This window comes from Zerene cesonia, chromosome 1 (assembly GCF_012273895.1).
Source record: "Zerene cesonia ecotype Mississippi chromosome 1, Zerene_cesonia_1.1, whole genome shotgun sequence".
NCBI lineage: Eukaryota > Metazoa > Arthropoda > Insecta > Lepidoptera > Pieridae > Zerene > Zerene cesonia.
Genome location: NC_052102.1, coordinates 5,496,612 through 5,519,353, shown reverse-complemented (window position 1 = coordinate 5,519,353; position 22,742 = coordinate 5,496,612). Strand labels below are relative to the sequence as shown.

The 22,742-nt window shown below is 32.6% G+C and overlaps 1 protein-coding gene across 5 annotated transcripts in view; it reads left to right on the top strand.

Moving 5' to 3' along the window:
* The window catches only part of LOC119840284 (tensin), a 66,623-nt gene that overhangs the window by 16,938 nt on the left and 26,943 nt on the right, over positions 1–22,742 (top strand). For 3 of the 5 annotated variants that reach the window (XM_038366829.1, XM_038366844.1, XM_038366837.1), the window contains exons 2-5: positions 1,041–1,146; positions 1,388–1,425; positions 12,787–12,855; positions 19,572–19,748. In XM_038366829.1, the coding sequence (XP_038222757.1) occupies positions 1,041–1,146; positions 1,388–1,425; positions 12,787–12,855; positions 19,572–19,748 (390 nt within the window). Of the gene's footprint in view, positions 1–1,040; positions 1,147–1,387; positions 1,426–5,505; positions 5,595–12,786; positions 12,856–14,209; positions 14,611–19,571; positions 19,749–22,742 lie in introns of those variants that run through there. The other 2 variants (XM_038366852.1, XM_038366860.1) reach the window with 2 other exon arrangements.

The following is a 22,742-nucleotide window of genomic DNA, read 5'->3' as shown; positions in this document are numbered from 1 at the left end:
CGCATTTAATACTTCAATTCAAAGCCAGAAACCATATCAACTGCTCTGCAAATGGCGCCATTATCTTCGCGCCGGCGCCTGTACCAAATCATGACGTCAGTGAACTATAATTGGACATAAAAGAGTACTGTGAATACACAAACGCGGTATGCCCACCCTTTTACCTTCACTTATTTTAAGAAATAACAATGAAACTCATAGCATATTATACTTAATACGAATTACAAAGAATGCAAATGTTGTGTACGAAGGTTAGCGTTTAATAGTGGTGAACGATAAATTCAACATGTCAGATACAATTTATTAACGAGCGCTAGCTAACACAATCCGCAGAGATAAGATCGGGAACCAAAAGTAGTACTTACTATTGAATACAAATTAGCTTAATTGATCAGGTTATAAACAGACGTTTTGAAAGATATCATTTAACTTTACAAGTCATTGTTCTGTCAGTTAAGTTAGACTCAACATAATGATTAGCACTCAGCATTGCAATTTCTTTATTTTTACAAATTGATCAATCATTGGAAGAATGATTGTGTGCATAATAATATTATGTTCCATGTATTCGTATAATCGAATAAAGTAGTCAAAGTAGAACTACCCTCAATGTAAAATAATGTTACCAGTAGGTAAATAAAATTGAAAAATAGCGACAGAATATGTGGAAACACATAATATCAAACAGTTTATACGGTAATTTGAAAGAAGTTGAAAAGAATGCGTACGCATAGCATGAATGGGCTCGCGTGATCGCCTCCCACTGCTACGTCCATTGTGCGCCTATTATGCGTCCAACGAAGGGACAGCTCGGAGCAGGTAAGGGCCGGCCGACGGTGTGCCGGCTAATGCCAAACGCGTGCCATACCACTTTGTGTTAATCTAGACAAGTATGCGTCTTTATGCCCACTGTTTCTATTTGGTCAGTTCAGCAATACGATATGACTTTTGGTTGCTGATTCATATAAAACTGTTCTAACGTTATTTTACGTTCAAATATTAACTTTTATTTCAATTAACGCAAAGTTTTTGTATTACAGAAAGAAGGAGTGGCCCAAACACACGCGTTTCGCAGTAAGACGTTTAAAAAACCCAGACCCTGTCATTGGTGTCATCAGCCAGTACACAACGGATCATGTTGCAGAGGTGAGATAGTGATTGTAGTCATAATTAATTTGAATCTTTACTTTATAACAAACTTTTAAAAGCATTGTAATATTTACGTTTATTTAAAATAGCCCAAAACCGGGAATATCTTGTCGTTAAACACAGTATAATTGTTTTTTAAAATATGTAACATTATGATCATAATAATTATGTTATTAATTTCTTATAATATCTAAATACATTGGATATGCCATATTTAACCATTTTTTTTTGTTTGCAGTTTGCAAATATGTTTGTCATACAACATGCGAGAGTAAGGTATGTATTCAAAGGTCAATCTTGTTATTAAAACGAAATCTCTACGTAGTGATTATTTAGTAATCTGTAGCACTACAAGCTCTAAATCTCTATTAAAAAAACTCAGTAAGCGCCATCTAGTGCTAATTTCAAATTAGCTTCATACTACATTCTTGTCAAAGTCGTCGTTTGCGCAATCTTTCATATGCCATTTAAGCGTTTTACATTATATTTCATAGATGGCGCGTAAAGAAAATTCTACGAAATCGATGCTTTTTACCACTTTTACATATTTAAATGTATGTGTGCAACTAAACAATAGCTAAGTTTTACGTTGCGTAGTTCTTTTTTATTATTTTTAAAGTAAACGGTTTTTGAGTTTGGAGGAATGCAATAGTACTATTTTAATATAAACTAACAACCTACTTATTAATAGAAATTTAAAATATGTAAATACAAAAAAATGTGAAAGCTGACATAGATCCTAAATTTTTCAGGGATCGACGCTATAGCGTCCCGATTAATTTGTTTGTTATAAATATTTCTTTACAATATAATAAACTGAAATGTTATTTTTTCATAGTCAATAAAGTAATTAATACTTGATACATAGTTAATACTTGATTAAATTATATTTCAATCACCCATAAATTCGTTCACCCATTTTTCGTTTATCAATTATAAAGATTCAGTTCACATCAGATTCCCATCGTCCAGGAAATAAGCTTAAATGTTAGGTACTTAAATGTTAAAAAAGTATGTGACTAAAGTGGACAGCTTAACAGACCCTTGTACGAGATTTGAAATGACCGTGTTGATACACATACACTGAGCAGGTACCTACGTAATATGATTATGTACAAATAATTATCGAATTATAAATTAAGAAAAAAATAATCTTGTATATTGTTAAGGAAAATATCAAGGGTGTAGCTGCCCCTTAAATAGCCTTTTTTTTCCGTCGTATTTGCCGTATCAATGAACGAGGACATTTTTTTATATCTTTATGCAAAAAAATTGATACAGGGCCCCATATCACTATGTTATCCTTTCTTGTTCATATGATATGAATAACCAATATCACAGTTAAAAATAACTTAAACTTTCAAACTTTACAAATATATTATTAAAATAATTAAACATACAATTTTGATTATATTGTAGGTACAGTAAGTATTGATGGCAATCTAGTACCGCCTCCGGTCACGATTTCATTGTTTACCAACTAGTCGAAATTGGACACTTTATTTAACAAAACCTACATTGTGTTCGAATATTTTATAACAAATTGTGTCTTGTTATCGAAGATTTATCTTCTCTTGACAGATTCACGTAATTTTATAGTGCAGTCTCAAAATAATTCTTGTCTTGATGTACATTTTAATTAATATTTATGTTTACATGACAATTTTTACTTTCTTACAAGTCTTAGAAGATATACAAAGCAAAATAACTAAACAAGAAAATTATCCAATTTTTAATACTTCTGCGTATTTTACGTGTCTTTTTTAATCATCACTTATGCTAATTGGATTTTGCATTAGATTTTATCGATGAATTTATATAAGTAAATAAATATTAATAAATTCAAGATGGGCTTGTATGCGCATTGGAATATAAATGAGTAATACCATAAACAATAATGCTCCTACTAACAGGGAAATAAAAAATCAATTTGTCGGACAAATTGATATATCTTTTATTCATATGATTTTTGGATATAGATCTAATAATATTTAAGAAATTACTTATGAGACCGTATGCACGAAAATCACTTAAATAACCGTTACTTGCGTTTACATGTAAATCAAACCGTAAAATGGTCGTAAATTAAAGTGTATAAATGTAGGAGTACGACATGAGATTGGATATATTTAATGTTCGTTGTGTTCACGTATTAGTCATCAAGTCTAAGTGTTTGTGGGACAGAAAGAATGTAGATTATTAAGGGGCTTCATGGAGCGCTACTTAAAACAACTTTGATGATACAATATTGATAAACTACATCATTTAAAATTTGTTATGTAGTAAAATAAATGGAAATATACAAATACATACATTAAAATGAATTGTTTGTGAAATTAGTAAGAGAAAAATGCAATTTGCAATTGTAAGAGGAAGCCGTGGGAGGGCCACGATGGGATGACCGCGGGAGTGACAAGCAAATGGAGCGGCCTGATTACCAAGAAAGGCACCCGAATGGTATTCTTGGAAGTGAAATGATGAATATACGATGACACCAGGTTATTAATTGAACATTATTACATTACCTCAGACCGGTTTTTTTTTGTTCTTAAAAGGAAGCTTTCATAAAGATGTTATTATATTCATAACCAAAGTTTGTTGAACAATTTTTTTTTCAAAATTAATTTGTTGTTGTTGTGAATATTCTTTACTTATAATATTATGATATCAAAATAAGTATTAAACAACAACGATATATGTATGTTTGTAATGTTTTCACATAAAAACTGCTGGACCAATGTCAAAAATTATTAATATATATAATTTAAAAATTTTCTTGAGTAAAATATGCTATTTTTTATTTTTATCCCGGGTTAACAAGCGGGAGACAAACGGATAGTATGAAATAAAAATAATATGAAAATATATATCTCATATTTATAACTGATTTAACATTGCGATAACTGGAGAAATGTTCTGATTTATTTTTAAAGAATCTGTGAATCAAAAACATACGTTATGAAGTCATAATTAAGCGTGTTTATTTTGTAATATCAACTTAATTTTTAATAATTACCTTAACACGCACATGCAATTATGCAAATGTATTTTACCAAGTATTTAAATACTTATCGTACAATTAAAAAAGTTTCATGAAAATACATTTAAGTGCCATGGATCCAGTTTCGTTGTGTCGGTGTTAATGTAGTACAATTTTGCATGCAAGTCTACCGATAAAGTAGGGTAAGAGCAAAGGCGTGCAGGCACGCAAATGCTTGTACGATATGAATTGTATCGGGGATAGTTAGGTTTCGCGGAGTCAGGTGCAACGCTCTGAGGAGTGGACGCGGTCCAACTGGAGGCTAGTGGCTAGTGGCTAGCCGGCACTCGGCACTCGGCAGCTAGCGTCTCGATCTTGCGAATCCGGCGACTCTGACAGTGCCGCCGCGCGCGCCGTCTCGCAAACGCGCACGCGAACTCGCATCTTCGCGTGCTTTCAACTGAAAGCTCCCTATAGACGTTTTGCATTTGCTCTATAAATAATTCTAACTGTGGGCCGTTGCTCTAGCAGTCTAGGCAATAGCTGAATTCCGAACGGTTCAAATCCAACACTTTATATGGCAATTCAATAGTTTGTATCTAAATAATGTGCTTTGTGAATGACTAAAACACTGGTATATACAATAATTTATTATATCGTAGCCCATATTTTTGAATAATTGCAACATTTGCTCGTAAAATAATTCTCTAATATCATTTGTTATAGGTGTGCGGTTTTAAAATCGTCGGTATAGAAAATGTCAACGAACTTTTAACGTTCATAAAAAAGTTTATTGCTAGTTTTTATAGAAAAAAATACTGCTAGAAAGTTTTTTTTTAATCTTGAAGGGTGTTTTTTATTGTTTTAAGAATTTGTTGCACATATTTCAATCTTCTAATTATTATTTTGTAATGCCAAGGATGGTTCTTAAGCTAAGCACTCTATGACTACTTCCGCTACTAAACCAACCGCCACGCTACATAAATATATTATGCTAAATAATACAAGTTTGCTTTCAAGGCTATGCCGATCTTATCGTTATACCTAATAAATATACCCTGATACCTATTGGCAATGACGATTTTAAGCGATAAGAGTGTTGTGTTGTGTTTTATCGTTAGCCGCCTTCCTGAGTCACGTATGCCATTTCACAACGCAGGTGTACCTAGCTCTAAAATATTTAAATAAAGCCGGAACTATTAAAATATAATATGAAAAGCTTATTTATTTTTAATACAGTGAGCAAATCGTGAATTATTCATTGTTTTTAGTTGTGTCGCGAAAAATAAAAAAAACAAAATAAAGTTTATGATGTTATGAGACAGTTTAGTGTCGACTAGGAGGTTCCTAAGAGAAAATTTAATATGGACTGATTAAAAGTTTACGTGACGTTATAATGAATCGTAATAAGCGGTTTAGTAATAGCAGTACAATGACAAGTTCTTCAGGAAGTTCAAATTTAAGGGTATGTATAATTTAAGGAATCTGTTGGAAACTAAAAATTTTTAAAATATTTTTTATGTGCAAGTTTTTTTTAACCTATACTGCAAGAATAAAAGGAAGACTTACTTAAAACTACTTAATTGCCTTGTTATCTACATAAGTGTCATCCCCTCGCCCGGGCAGTTAGTAGTTAGACATTAGCATAAAGTTTTTATCCACCCAAAGTAATAAAAAAGTAAAATGAAATGTTCATTCTTATCTCTGCCACATTAATACTACGTTATAAGTTTTAACTAGCTCTATATGAATTCTTTCATAACTGTGTCGGACTGTTCCATTATTCTTATTATAATATTGTGTTCATAAAAGCACTTATTTTATTACGTTGTGGTCATTTGATGAATACATAAATCATTATTGAAAAGCAACATTTAAGATGGTATAATAAAACCTGTTTTCTACTTTATGACTTGACATAAGAAGATTTTATTATTTGATATCTTCGAGATCCAACCCATTCAATGTCTCATTTTCGTCTCATATTTCTTTAAAATGATACTTTTATTTGAGTAGGAATGAAATAAAAACGTTACAGTACATTCGAATGAAATAACATATCCTGTGCATGATCTTATTTTGATAAATATAAAGAAAATGAAATTATTTGATTGTCCTAAGATTCTAAATGACATTCATGAGAAAATCATATGCACACTTGTAACATGATTAAACTATGCATTGGCTGTTAGTTCAATACACTACAATAGGCGATGGAATTTACTTTGCCCACAAATAAAATCACAACAGCACGACTCGACTTTGAAATACGCGGGTCATATGACACTGACACCGGTGCAAGCGGTTATTCTTTTATGTCAGGATCCTAGCACATGGATATAAATCAGAAAATCTCTCACACGACACTTAATAAAAAGTTACATTATTATACCGGTTTCATCGTTGAATATTAATACATATGATATATTCTAAATACACTGCTTTTAATACAATCAATTAAGAAAATATCTAATTGTGATGTGTGTAATATCAGTGATATGCTAGTGTTAGTTCAGTATAAATTTTCATACATTTTACACTGTGGCGTTAGTGTGTTAGTGTGCTAATGCACACTTGAGGGTCCAAACGCGTCTGGGACGATAATATTTAATGAATGAATAGTAATTTTATTTACCGCTTTACTAATGATCGGTTGAGCTTGCGATTTGAATAAATAATTGCAGCTTTCGAAATGACTAAATACCCACTAGCATTCGTGTAGCCATAAATCAAGCTTAAGCGTGGACAATAACGCTGTTATTGTACAATACAATCGTAGGTGTAGGTCCATTCCTATTGAAAACTGGGGATAAAGCAGCGAGGTTTTATTGTATTGAGACTACGTACAGATGAGTACTGAGTGAGTTCATGTTGCGCAGATAATGTACCGTGTACATGTCTGTTTGTGAACATTGAACATCTTCAGCAAAAAAAGACAAGTCAATCTTTATCCACAGGTCCAATTTTACAAATGAATTGTTTACAAAATTGTTATGAAAAACAATTTTTCTTTTTCCTTTAATAGCCAGCTTAATATGCTAAGATAGTAATGGTACCTAGCAATTTGCGCACGAACAATAATTTCATGAAATATTCTGCTTTTATTTTAAATTTTAAAAGTCAAAGCGTAAGTAAAGGGATTACTGAATACGGAATAAAAATTGAATATGTTAAAAAAGTAGCTCACAATAATCGTAAAACGTGAATAACGAAAATTATAATATGCTTTAATATTCGGTTTCGTTATTATACAGACAAAATGTAAACACCCAGATAAGATTCAAATGTTATCATTTGACATTATATAAGTATGGAACTTCAAACAGATTTTCTGAGTCATGAATTTAAGCATAATATTCTGCAAGTTACGTGGTGCGCCATAAAGGAATTTGCTCAAGGGCTGTACAGGAATATAGTAACCGCAGTTTAATGAACTTGTTTTAGTTATTCCAAGTATTTACGCGCTCTCCCCTCCGGACACATCAGTTCGCCAATTTACCAAACCAGCGCCCCAACAATTTGGATAGGAGTGTTATTTATTTTTTCTAAATCAATATTGCCGATCATTGCCTCTATGTTATTTTAAAGCTTGATTGAATTGCACGTATTATTTATACCTACTTATCCTGTAGAAAATAGAAATGAATATTAGAAATTATGTTAAATTGGTAATTGAGACATTGGAATTTGGAACATCTATGATCATCATTAATGTCCGTATCGTAAAAATGTAAAAAAATTCAATAAAATTAATAGTCATTCTAAGATAAAGTGTTTATACCTGAATTGATAGTAAATTAGAGTATTTAAAATTTTGTAAATGTGTCAATTTAAAAACATATTTGGAAAATTCTTATAGTAATAATCCCAAACATAGACTGGTGGATATAACCATTGTTTTTTAAAATATTGTCTGAATTTTCTTCAAAATACAGAAACTAAAACAAAGGTGAAACAACAACAATACAATAAGTACAAACGTTTTAATGAGACGCGTTGTTTGCTTTCCACTTGGCAAATATAGTGTACCTTAGGCGACGGCTTAGCTCCGCTGAGTTAACCGCAGGAAGGTTCACAAACATGACTCTGAGAAGGGAAATATGTATGTAGACTATAAACTAATAAGTTCCAAGCCTGACATCAACTACAACTATTAATTTGGAATAAAAGAATTTGTTTCCCAGAAAAATCTCTCTCACACGAAACGCCACTTTAATGTAAAGGCTATAAATCTCTAGCCTAATTATGTGCAGAAACGATATTCTTCCAGTTTAGAATTATAAATTATCAAATCGTGAATTAGCTCACAATTGTTATAACTCAATACTAAGGCAAGAACGCAGGATCTACCTTCGGTATTTTGTACCTATATGTATTTTTTTAAATGATTGAAAAGAAGGTATTTTGACGTAAATCATTAATAGAAAACAATTTATTCACTCACCTCACTTACACAATGCAGTGATCTCATAATCCAGTACCAATTGGGGTCATCCATTGAATATTGAAGATAGTATAAAATGCAACATTCTCGTATGTGACAAAAGCCGACACTTTTCATCGAACATTTGATTTAAATTCCGATTTGTAGCGGTGAAAGTAAAAAGAAACAGATAGAAGATATATTTTGCAAGATAAATCCATAAGATCGAGACAGCCGGTATTTATTTATATCTACCGCAATATTTTACGATGTCTGTGGTATTCGTTGGTTATGTTGTTTCTTTGTTGGACATCTTATGTTAGGTTTTAATGATAATAATATTACCTATGTTATTTTTATTTTCTTGAGTGTACAAGTATATGGTACTTGAATAAAGACCTCGTTAAACTAATTAAAAACATAGCTGGAAGGTATTTTTTTATTTTAAACGTTGTATATTTGCTATCCAATTCTTTCGCGTTATTCAATTTATATCTCAACTTGCTATGAACGCAAGTAGGCACTTAAACTTACCACGAGCTGAATATAACAGTATGGCTAACCCGGAACTAGGAGGTTATTCATTTACTAACGATCTAACATTGATTCTGTAGTCTGTACGACGAAACAAGCCGCGTCTAAATATTCTATCAGTATTTCGCATGCTGTTACGTTCGTGCTAATCGATATCTGACAAGCAATTTCTTGCTCGATTAAATCAAATAACTTTGACGCGATAACGAGATTGAATTGGATGATAACATCGTATGTTGTTACTTTTTTTATCGTTAACTTCTTGACCTTTTAATCCTCTACACGAGAATAGTTCAAAATATAAAATGAGCATTGTTGAAGTCAAGTTATTTAATTGAGGGCTTTTCAGTGCAATATTTTCTATTCAGAAACCTATTTCATTGCAATGCTAGATTTGATGCTTTTCGCTTTCTAACTTCTACTACAAATTATAAAACTATTCGTATATATCTTACCAATTACGCGAAGTAGTAAATGTGAAAATAATTGACCTTATAATGATATCATTTCTACAATAGGAAGACATTTGGCTCTACAAATAACTCCCAAGATATTATTGCGTAAGTCTCGTAAAATTACACTACAGTTACATTCTTGTTAGTGAGCGGCTATGTATACCTACATAATGTATTACAATGTACGAGTAGTTTTGTTTTAAGAATAAAGAATCGTATCCACCGCTCAAATTTGGTTGATATTAAGGTACTTTCTTATTTTATTGTATTTGCAGATAAAAACTTCTTTATGGTAAGGTATACATATCAAATATAACAAAGGTGCCTATTTTACAATCGATTGAATATTATTGTGATAAATTAATGGTGTCCGATTGCTGGAAGTGTGAACGCAATTAATATTTTAAGCAACTCGTTCATTATAAATTTTTTAGGCTATCTCATCAGTAGCATCTCAAGTTGGCAGAAGGAAATGAGAACGGATCCTGATCATAAGTGAAACGATCTTTAATTTCACAATTCATTATGAAAATATTTTGGTCAATCCCTTCACAATTTGTCGTGATGCGTGCAAATTGAGAGAATGTACTTGTTTCGTAACACATCAAGATGTCTTTTAATTGAGACGTTGGCGTCGGTAGGTACAAGCAAAAACATAAAGTAAATGATCTTTATGTAGTCCCGTCCTATGCTATACTAAAGTAACTTTGTACCGTTTCTACGGTTTATTACTAACTTTATTATCTAATATAATATTCGTGAAATATAATACATGCCAGTTGTGGTAATAACAAAGGTATCCTTGCAATTAATATTAATTTTGCTTACCTCGAATTACACACATAATTTCTAAGCTAAGCTTTAGTTACGAAATTGGTATGTCAAAACTGCTCAGCGTGCCATAATCGTTGTTCCTTGATAAGAGACCACCGCGCCTCGTAATTAATAACGTGTTTGCAAATTATACTTCAACCGGTTGACAGTTAATAGGACCCCGGCACCCACCACTGAACACTTAAATTGCTTTCTCATTTCACGAACCATTTGATTGACGTAAACTAAAATTAGGGCTCGAGTATTACGAGCATATCTTCTATACTCTACCGCGTGTCGACGAATATTAACAGTATCCTTAAAATTACTCTTTCATCAATGAATGTTTCCTATTTGATTGCAACTACGAGAGCGTTAAGAAACTGCCTATGAAAATAAACGTTCGAGAATTAGCTTTGCGATTTCCTGATTGACCTAATAAACATGGATAAGTGGTGGTCTGCATTCGATCAAGTAATAATGGGGCCGCTTGAAGCTCCGCCACGACAGGGTGTGGTACGCGAAGTTTATTTTTACGGCATTGCGGCACGTGGATGGAGCATCTTGCCTAAATTATAAAGGATATAAACTCAAAAATTTACATACCATTCCAAAAGCGGCTGACCTAATAACACATGGAATGATTAGCGCGAGATACATCACGATTCGGGGAAATTAACGACGCAATTCAATAAAATTAAACGCTTTAAACGTCTTCTAAGAAAACGCGACTATGATATATGTCTTACCTAAATATTTCGACAGCCACTGTTTGAACTTTAAATAAACTTGATGTTTTCTTCGCATACAAAAATGTTTTGAAGTTTCAGTTTTAGTGGTTAAAGCGTGAGCGGACAAGTGTCTAGGTTTGAATTCCCGTGAGGACTAACTAAAAAAAAGTCTCGGTCTGACAAGGTACAGAAGGCTTCTTCTCCGTAAATAAAATCCATCAGTGAAACAGATGCTTAACGTATTTGCCCGATACCTCAAATCTAACACAATTATCATTTATTTAACGATAATTACGATAGTCAATGTCATGACCACTGAATTTAAATTTAATTTTAATAATGTAATATAAATAGATGCAGTGTTAAGGAAAAAGGAAAAGTTTAGATAAGTCCACTAATTACATTCAGTCATTAAGGAAACTGTTATATAATAATTATAGCATTTTTTATGATCAGTAATATTTGCTTACAGTTTCAGGCATTATTTTTGACACATCTAACGAAATGTAAATAAATATTTAATATCAAGCATTTTACCAACGTTTTCAAAAAGGAATATACTCAATACGAAATTTGATTTTTATTTTTATTGTTATTTTAGATTTTAGATAATTCTTAGTTCAAAGATTGAATTGCACATAAAATGTTAGTTTACTCAACCAACTTATTATTCAAGTCAAGTAAAATTAAATAATTAACTATAATAAGAATATAGGAAACTGGATAGCACTCCGTAATAATACCTCAATAATGTCGTGCAATTCCTCTTCGTGCACAAGCAAATGTCTAAATGCATACTTTCAAATGTCAATTTGTTCTACATCCATAAAGCACCACAATTTGTCGGCAAATGTAGGGAAATATCGCGTAGACAATAACCACAAATTACAGCCCCAAGGTGGGCGACTCGCGGAGCTGCATACACACCGATAAACCCCATTTTGTGAATTCGATTATCACTTTCTCCTGTAAGACTTAACGTTGGAAGTTTTTAATTCTTCAGTGGTGAGATTTGATAGAGAAAAAAATAAATAATCATATGTTGTATGTTACAACATTGTAAGAGTATCTCTATATCTTTATATCTTAACAATAACATTTAATTTACTTAAAATAACACTGACAGTGCTAATAATTGTTTGTTCTTGAACTTAAAATGTTTATTCTCAGTCTAGTTTCTCTCTGGCCCGCAGCCAGGCACTAATTTACTACCTTGATCCTATTCTCGCTCGGCAAGGCAAATGTATTGTGTTTTATGAACAGGAAGGCATCATTTACTCCATTGGGTATAATGTTGTTGAAGGACCGCAATAGACATAAAAACTTGAGCACTTTGTCAGTTATTCCAGGCTTGTAGAAATAAAGTGGAGCTTGGATGATCCCCCTGTTTCCCCAGTTTCTCATCGGGGACCTATTGACCTATTTCACTCGCTGAAATCACCCTTTGTGCGATTCTGTGTTTCTAGATATTTTGTGGTTTCATCTAAACTCTAGCCTTTACCATATATCTAGTAACCTGAATAACGACGGTTTGAGTTAAATTCATTATTATTTCAAAAACATTGTAAACAAATATTACAAATTACTATTTAAAAATTCTTTAAATTAAGAATCAACTTTAAACGTAACAATTTAACTTATAAGTATGTGCATAAATTAAAGATATAGATGTTCATTATTGTTTTGTTTTCTTATTTATAGGTATCAGATGCAATACAGCTGTCGGATCCGGCCAATTCTGCTGAAATACTCGCACGTTTACAAAACAATGTAAGTAGTGATATTGAAAACGTTTGAGCTTCGACACTAAAAAAGAGGGTACGCATAAAATTTTCCGGCTGACTTGATAAGTGGTAACATTTACTTTATTGAATTCAATTTATTTATATTAATTACCGTCAGAATTGCTTTCACAAATATTACCGCAGCTATTCTAAAGGTCAGGAACGCAATTCAACTTTAAGTCAATAGAACGTTAATTAAATTAAAGATTTTATATTCAATTCAGTTAGCGTTGCGGTGCATTGGATCTATTTAATAAATTTTAAAGATGGACAAACTTTATGCCTTATGGAATAGTGAAGTTATAGCAAGGATTTGGAGACGATAATCACAGTCCAAACATGCCGGATTCACACCGCCCTCATACCGCATTCCGAACTGTACGGTACGCTCCGTTTCCTGTTCAAGCTTTAAACAAACAACAAAAACAACTAAAACGATATTTACGTTTTATATTTCAGAGAAATGAAATAATGTTATTTTTAAATTATAAGTTAGAAATTAATAGGTAGGGATATGTATATGATTCGTGTTGAAAAATTCCGGACCTGGTAGTGCAAAAATTTTCACAAGGTTTCTGAGTTTATTGGCAAATATTGTTTTTAGTTTATGTAGAGTCGACGCTGCAGTTATTTAATTTAAACTTTTTAATTCTATTGACTTCTATTGACATAATATGAATGGCAGTTTATCAAGATTTAAGAACACTACCGATAGTTTAAAATGTTCATTAGTAATAACTATTTAAAATATAGTATATTCGTGACTCAAATTTTTTTTTTGTTAACTCTGAAGTAACATATATCGGTAAATTATGTACCTTACATGTTATCGTGAATGTTAGTAAATTTGCGGACTCTGTTTGTTTTCATAAATTGTTAAATAAGATTGACGCGAGGTTTGTTATTCCGCTACTAGTGCTCCGGTTTTAGAAATTTGTTTACAATCACAACGGAAGCTGTATTCCTTTTAATGCAATCAAGTCACGTCATTGAGTACAGTTCTATAAATTGAGCTAATGAAATGGTATTGAGATTTTTAAATACTGGAAGTTATAAAAGTCACCGTGCATATATGTACAGTAAAAGACAGCGTGATACTTTAACCATTAAGTAAACAAAATCAGCATAACAACGAAACCGTTCATCAATCAGTCGTCGCTTTAATATTTTCTATAGGTTATGAGACAAGCTAATGCTATCGAATAGTTAACAAAAGAGGGTTAGATGGACGCCGGTGTTGATTGATGTTAGCATTTTGGGTGAAGTAGTGGGGTGAGTTGATGTGTTGTCTTGGCGCAAAGGTGACATGACGTAGCGCAGAGGCGCGTGTCACGAGCATGAGCCCCGAGCAGTGCGCGGCTGGCGCGCGACCTGACCGCACTCTGCGGCGCACCTTCCGCTCTATGGGCGAGCCGCAAGCGCAACTATTCAAACCATTGTTTACCTTCATTGAATGACGCGAATTCGCTTTTGAGATTTAGTGAAAATGTACACTTACTATTATAAATAACATAGTGTTGATATACACTGTGAGAGAGTTTAACATGCATAAATTTATTCGTCTCATTTAAATAAGTGATGGATTAAAACAACAATAAGTCGCATCCCAATGTAAACCGTGACTTGCGGGGCGCCAACGGCTGTCACAATTATAGAGATGAAGCTATTCAAGAGGAGGCTGTCATTCAGCGAAAATAAACAGAAACGAGTTTCCCGCACGGAGGATCCTTTTGAAGATGAGGTACCTACTTTATAATAGAGCGAGTGCTAAGAAACTGTGAAATAAAAGCCTACAAAGCTTATCATATAAATTGCAATATTATCTCGGCTGAGTTTAGCAACGCTCATGAACTGAACAAACGATTGCTCATTCGTGGACGATTAGTTACAACAAACATTACCTGGGACCTGAGTACCCGTGTAACACCACTAATTAATAGTTTACTGAGTAACTTTATTTAACCTATGCTGTTAAATATATATTACCTCATTAGAAGTCAGCGTAACGCGTTACTTCGGTCGTTGTACGAAATAAATTGAAAGGCAAGGTTATCTTATCAAAGTCCGCGCTACACGGGTCGCTCCACCGCTCTTGCTTTTTTCGCGAAATCGTTAGCATAATTTGCATTGAAGATGGTTTTTTGTTCACAAATAGTATATAACATTATTATTATTAATATTTTTACTAACTTATGGTTAGAAAACTATGTTTTAACAATTTGTAAGCCTTAAGTAATTCAACCAAGTTCTTCATGATCAATCAGCATTGTTACTTTGATTGTCCATATACTCACAAGTAAGATAGTAGGCACTTCTATTTTTGTTATTCTTCTATTATTAGAACAGAATAGAATAGAATTCATCGTTTTAAATAAACATCGTTGAAAAAAAAATGTTTAAGTACATAGGTACACAGTTAATTATTGATCGATATGAGTTAAATTTATATAAAAATGCCTTGTTTAATACAAGGAATTCAAGGGCAAAAGCAATAAGAAACCGGACGGGAAGCAAAAACAAGGGGACCAAGAACGTTCATATCAATAGCAGTAATCGTGTTTCTAGTACGGACTGACCAATTGTCCTTGGCCCCTTGTTTGTGCAACGTGTTCTATTAGCGATGTTTGTGTTTAATCTGCTTTAAATGATATCGTTTATCAGTAGCAAGTAAACACACTGGAGAACGCGTGAAAACTGAAAGTATAACTAAACCTTGATAGCATTATCGTACATCGATATTTGTCTGGCTCCGAAAGATTTTACACTTTCTCCTATAAGATTGTTGACGGTGGTAGATGGATTAGCTGCCAACATTCATATTTATGTGCTAACAATTGTTTACACATCATCCATTTCTTATACCTTGTTTGGCAGCTCACTGTAACCCTCACATAAAATAAATCTTTATTTATGCTTTTAATATACTTAATAATAATGCAAAGTTGAAGGTTTTGTTTGTTTGAACACGATAATTTACTATTTTAACACTTTCTAAAATTCTTTTACCGTTTGATATGTACGTGGTCCCTGAGCTACTTTAGGCTAAATGTTTACGGGCGAAGCTGGGGCGGGCCTGTAGTTTAATATGTAACTGTAACCTATAATTACCTATTACCCGGGAGTTTATTCAGTCTAGTGTATATCAACTGACACACGCAACATCTTCCGCTTATCTGGGATTACTATCTGCGCTCTAATACCTTAATTAATTATTAAAATATTTTTTTTTGCCTACTTATGTAAGTTTTTGTATATCGCAAACCTGTGAAGCAATACCAAAATAAACAATATAAACCAAGGCTTTTCGTAGATAAGCTGGCACAAACTGATATTGTGATATTCAATAGACAACCAGAAATAAATTATTTATAATAAAAGTTATACGTTACTTATACGTTTCTAACGTCTCAGAATTTCATAAAAGGCATTAATCAGTATCCATAGTTTTGGTTAGGACAAACCTATTTTATTACTCTATGTTTAAATTTAAATTTACGAGGCAAATAAGTTACAGTGCACTGTGCACTGTGCATCCGTTCATATTTTACGAGTTTACTTACCTTACATTGAATAGTTTTCTACGAATAACACCTAGTGTTAATACAACACCTCAGTGTGACTATCCGTTTTTCATAGTCTAGTTATTATCAGATTTACTATAGATGTATAGTAACTTACATGTTTTTAAATCGACTCGCAGCAAATACTAACGTAATTTCGCTAATGTATGTTCTCTGCTCAAATATCCGTGATGACTAGAAAATTAAATGAATTCATATTTATTTAATCAGTTTACGTATGCAAACTAAATTCTAAGTGTAGTTCAAAAGTAATTTAAACTCACTCTTACCAAAGCACACAATTTCCCTACTTCCAAGTAAACATGAATGATTTTCAAGTTGACATCTTCAAACATTTTATCTTATCATAATTTAAGCGAACACAAATTTTGACAAAGAAAGTTGATTAGCATAATTCTCTTTGAAATGTGTAAATAGAGCTTTCACGTAGTTTTAGTTTAATAGCTATTAAATCGTAATAAGTAGGTAAATCATTTATACATTCAGCAATTCATCAAATGCACCAAGTTCACCAAATCATCGAGAGATCTGCTGTAGGTACTGTCTATTCTACTAAGGATATAGGGACATTGTTTACCAATTCTTGACCACAAAATATATCAATAAAAAAATTAATAATAGTATGTATCAACATCGACATATATTATAGGTATAACTTGGAACAATTATTTTTATCGTAAGAAGTTAAGATTTACGGAGACTATAATTTAAGAGGTGTTCCGCTAACCGCGCTTCGTTCCCGCCGAATTCACAAATGTGTAATATGTATTAACATATTCATGTATAGAATGTTATATGTATGTAATAAAAACTTCATTATTGACTATGAACATAACATTTATTAGTTCATATAAAATGGATAATCTCACGGAAACACGCTGAAAGTAGGAACGAAACGTTAAGTGTATGTATACAGAACAAACCCACGCAATTACGCACATATGTGAGAAATAACCTTTTCGTTTATGTATTTGTTATAAATACATGAGATAGTTTTCTCGTTCTAAATAAACTTTTACAGGATCAAAGAGAAATTATGGGTTAAGATTTAAATGGAAATGGTATCCCATAACCCCAATAAATTTAATATTATGTATATTGTAATTTATTCATGCAAAAAGTTTATACGTACTCATTTTCATAAAATCGTTAGACCCCCATAATACCCGTAGTTTTAAAAACTTTTGTAGTTGAGAAATTTTGAAAGAATAGAAAAATTTGATCACGAGGCAGGATTCGAAAATTTCGATTACTGTGGCAGGATCACGGGTGGCCGAGAGGCTAGGCGTTGCTACGGTTAGGCAAGATACGCAGGTTCGAATCCTGCCTCGTGATCAAATTTTTTCTATTCTTTCAAAATTTCTCATTTATAAAGCATTTCAATGCTATAAAACTAAAAATTAAACTTTTGTAGTTATCTATAGCCAAACCGGTAGCTAAGAACATACTTTAGTTAAAACTTACACTAACTTTGCCCCGTTTGAATTGTGATAATAAAAAAGTAGTACTAAGAAAATATACTTTATGTAGAGCAAATTCCATCTAAAATGTGCAGAATGCATCACGTCTTGATATAGATACTTTTAAAAATCAATGCTGGAGTCTAAATATAATATATATACATAAAACTAATAACATATCAAATGTGACTGACTGACTGATATAGTGATCTATCAACGCACAGCCCAAACCATTGGACGGATCGGGCTGAAATTTGGATGCAGATATATGTAATGACGTAGGCATCCGCTAAGAAAGGATTTTGATAAATTTTGCCTCAATGGGATATCATAGGGACATAGGGTATGAAAACTTGTACCATCAAAATTTTATTGAGACCGCGCAGGCGAAGCTGCGGGCAACAGCTAATATAGACATAGTTTTATAGCCCAAAGCGAACATATATTTACTAGACAAATTATTAAAACGTTATCTTTTATATTTTATACAACACTTGCAAACGATGCACCATATCATACGTACTATCTTATCTCGGAAATAGTAAATCGAAGCACTATATTTATGCAACAATGTTTTTAAAGATAATAAATTTTGAAATATTTATCCCATAAAGTGAAACAGTAAACAGACACGTGCGGTATTATTTAGTTATTTTAACCGATGTCATTTATTAGTAAAATTTGATTGCCATATAGGCTTATCAAGAAGATAAATGATATTAAATAATTTCGCTGAATATTTTCCTATTACGTCGTCCGTAACGTTCTTATGTAATAGTGTACAGAATCTAACGACTTACCCTTAATGGCAGCTAATAAAAAATCACTTGAAAAATGCAAAATAGAGTGTGCGTTTTAATTGTTTTATAAATGAATTTTTACGTTTCATAGCTGTCGCTTTTTATATTTGTATTCCAGGTTTTCCAGACACTGTAAATAGGTATTTTTCTATCTTTTCTTTATCTAGATTTTTCATGTAAATCGACTTGATCACACAATCTTGCTGTACAAAGAAGAGCAAAGCTTACCGTCAGAACGTGACAAGGAAATTAAGGACATCTTGAGACGTGATCGATCTGCGATCATAACTCAATGTGGGAGTCATGGACTCACGCCAGATTCCTCCATCTGAACGGAGATCAATGTTTTCTAGGTGCGCCACTAACAGAATTGCGTGTCTAACCTCCAAACAATCGAAGAATGGTGTTCATTATCATTTTAACACGGATATGAAAGTGTTCGTTAGTCGTGAGGGTTTGGAAGAGCTCATGACACTCGCTAATAGTATCTCTAATTATACACTTCGCTTTTTACACTAACTCAATTTGCGACGGTCTAATGTTAAGACAAGAGTTGTTTTCACCGAAAGAAATTACTTATTTACACAACTTAATAGCACTTTTGTATGTGCAAGAATTAATTACCATTAGAATACGTATGTTCTTAGCATATTAAATTATATGAATGAGGCGGTATCAGGAATCTAATATTGTCCTGATTGAATTTCGGTTATAGCTAATGGCTACGTGGTATAGTTTTAATTAGGCCAATAACTATTTAACAACTACAAATACACAAGTATAGCAAAACCAAATATATAAAGATAACTATAATCCAATATCGAATATAATTATATTTAAAACACGTCTGTTTTGGTACAGGACAAAGCAAGATTTACGGACACAAGTTGGCAAATCCATCGAACCTGGTCACGCAATGGGGATCCACTTCCCGTGTCTCCGCCGCCCGTGCGGACGGAGCAAGCAAAGCAGCAGTCAGCCGTCACCATACGCGAACCACAAAGAGATGATCAAAATGGCATTTACGACACAATTACGGTGAGTTCCAAATATTGTAAATATAATTGAGTGTGTTGGTAATTCAGAGTTCAGACGAATGCTACATATTTTTTTAATTAGTTCTTTTTGTAGTTGCTACGTACGTCGTTCTTTAACCCCAAATGGGCGGTTTTATAATTTTTACGTCAATGTCTGTCTGGGGAGCGCAGCTCTCAATGAGATTATGTATTTATTTTTATTTGAAAGTACATTTTCTTGCGGTCTCAAAATTCTTAGTTATGTTTGATTAATATCGGCCCATCAGTGTAAGAGTATCTATCAGCCATCAGAACTCTTTTCCAAAATGATTTGTTGCATTTATTGCTATTATTTAAATAATCAATATTACCTAGACATAACGGTTTTAACGTGATACTCTAACTGTCGTATGAATTATGAAATATTGTATTAAGTAAATCAATTCAATGGAATGTCCACTATATAGAAATTGTGAACGTGTGTGAGTCTACATTATACTGCAGGAACTAACCATTCAGTGCTCAGATTTGCGTTAACTGATCGTAAATAATAATCGACAAGTCCAGGGCCGTTGCGGTATGCAGTGTGCTGGCTAGCTTTGATTTTCTACTTCCCGCTGGTTCACTAATGCACCTTAAACTCAGAGCTAGTGTTTTGACCCAGGGTTATTGCTCTGCAATACGTATCTTTCGATATGTTTATTCGTTAATGATTGCTTTATCTATAATAGACATTGTGATGAAGATTATTAGGAAGCACCACATTTAATCTTTAGGAAATGTGAATAATACAATACAAATTTGTTTAATATTTGTTAATTATACTATGTATACAACAAAAAGGAAGACCATGATCTATTCGCACTCTAACATACTTATAACGTTATGAAATGATGTCATTTATTTATGCGCCAGTGTTTTCATAATGCAACAGGAGTGATAAAATCGTACTAATGATATGTCTAGCAACGTGCATAGCGTATAAATTTTATGTGTATGGTAACAATTATACATATATTAGTGTAATTGCTGTATTAAATCACAGTAAGTTAATTTTATAGAAATGCTGGTTAAAATTTTTAGTCTCGTTTCATATAGCTGTATCACTCAAAAGTCAAGATTAAAAGCCAAGACATTAAAAAAAGATATTTTTTAAACATGAAATAAAGTTCCAGTACCAACATGTGAGACACGAACAATCAGATCATTCCCAATTTACCAGACACTGATAAATATCAAAGCAGACAATTTAATTCACCATGTTAAGTGAATCTTTTATTTTTATTCTTGAAAGAATAATGACCCAAACACTGTTCGTTTTAAGTGGCCAAAGAATGGATAAGAATAACATGTGGTTATGTTAAACTTCAAGTTTTAACGCTTGATATTTTGTTTTTAACTGAACACAATATAAAAATAATAAGTATACCAACTCTGCCTTTTACTTTGTTAAATATGGGGTGATCATTCAACTTATATCAACGAATAGATATATTTTGACGTCGATATTATTGATTTGCGGGAATCACATTCATCACGATGACCCCATACACACGAGTAATGGAGTAATTGTGTCTATGAGTAACTGATGGTCGACTGAAGACCTTCTTCCGATGCGCTAATGTGCCTATTAGCGGACCTATTCATACATGTTAAATAGAGTAATACAACGTATTATGGGTGGCTCTCCTACATAGTATATAAAAGAGTAGCTCTTTGCATCTGTCTGATTTTCGTCTAATCTCTATCAACCGTACCTTATACCACCTAATGAGCGATAGTAGATGATTTCCCAATGGTTAAAAAGTAGTAACCATAAAAATAACTTTCATGACCGCTGTCAGACAAATTTTTACATACAGATAAGATATTTACTTACATTCTCAGTATAGATATTTACCATGTTATTATAAATTATGTTTTATATCTACATGTGAACGAAATATATTGTCAAATAAAATAAAGCACAATAAATCAGCGCGACACGGGTAAAATGAATAAAAGATACGAGATAAAATAAGAGTTTGTTTCAGCATCTGAAGTCGGGGCTGAATAATTTAGGATGCGAGTGAAGGTCAGAGAGTAAGTGAATTCTGCCTACACTTACTATATCTGTTATACGAAAACTGGAATCTTAAATACGTTGCATTAAAGAGTACAATTGCTAGAACTAAGACGGTTTCTTTCGATAATATGTAGACTCACTTTAGTATTTCGGAAGATAATTTGTAATTCTCCCTACAAATATGTAAATGCCAGCATACAAGAAGTGTTCACCATTTTAAAGGACACATTTTAATTCTAGTATCATTCAAACTGGATACTTGCTTTCAATGAAGAGTGAGGCAATACGAGAGACTTAGTAAATGCCTTTACTGTTGCAAAACAATCGTACTTAAAATACATTGACACACAGAGGTGTGACTTAAATAATAAAATACTTCTAGAAACCTAACATATTTGCTAGATAAATATGCAGTGGCCATTATATAACTGTGTTTATATATTCCGGGGAACAAGAAGCGCTATAACGAGTGTTTAGAATTTAAACGCTACTGAGGTCTGCCAGGGTCGTCTGCGAGGCTAAGTATATAGATATTTTATTACCTATTCATTTATAGACATGATCTCATTACTCTGACATCTACCTAAAGTATAAATAATCCGGTAATCTATGATTGGCATTTTCTAGTTTTAAATATATTTGCATGTTAAATACCAAGGACGAGTACTCATTACATTGATTCTAATTCCTATTTTATCTGCTTACGCTTGTGGTATTATTAAAGGCGCTTATTGAATTCGTTTATTTCTACAACGTTTTTACATTCAGAATGTTAGTGTTGATTTGAATTAAATATTATGTTCTCATTCCATAATACTCGGGTACCACCAGAAGGAAAATACCCGGTCTTTTGGAAGGCTTACGTGGGGACACAGGTCCAACACGCAGAGGCCCTTTGAGAATTTAATGTGTTGTGGGATACATATTATGTATATTGTTGATATTTGTTAT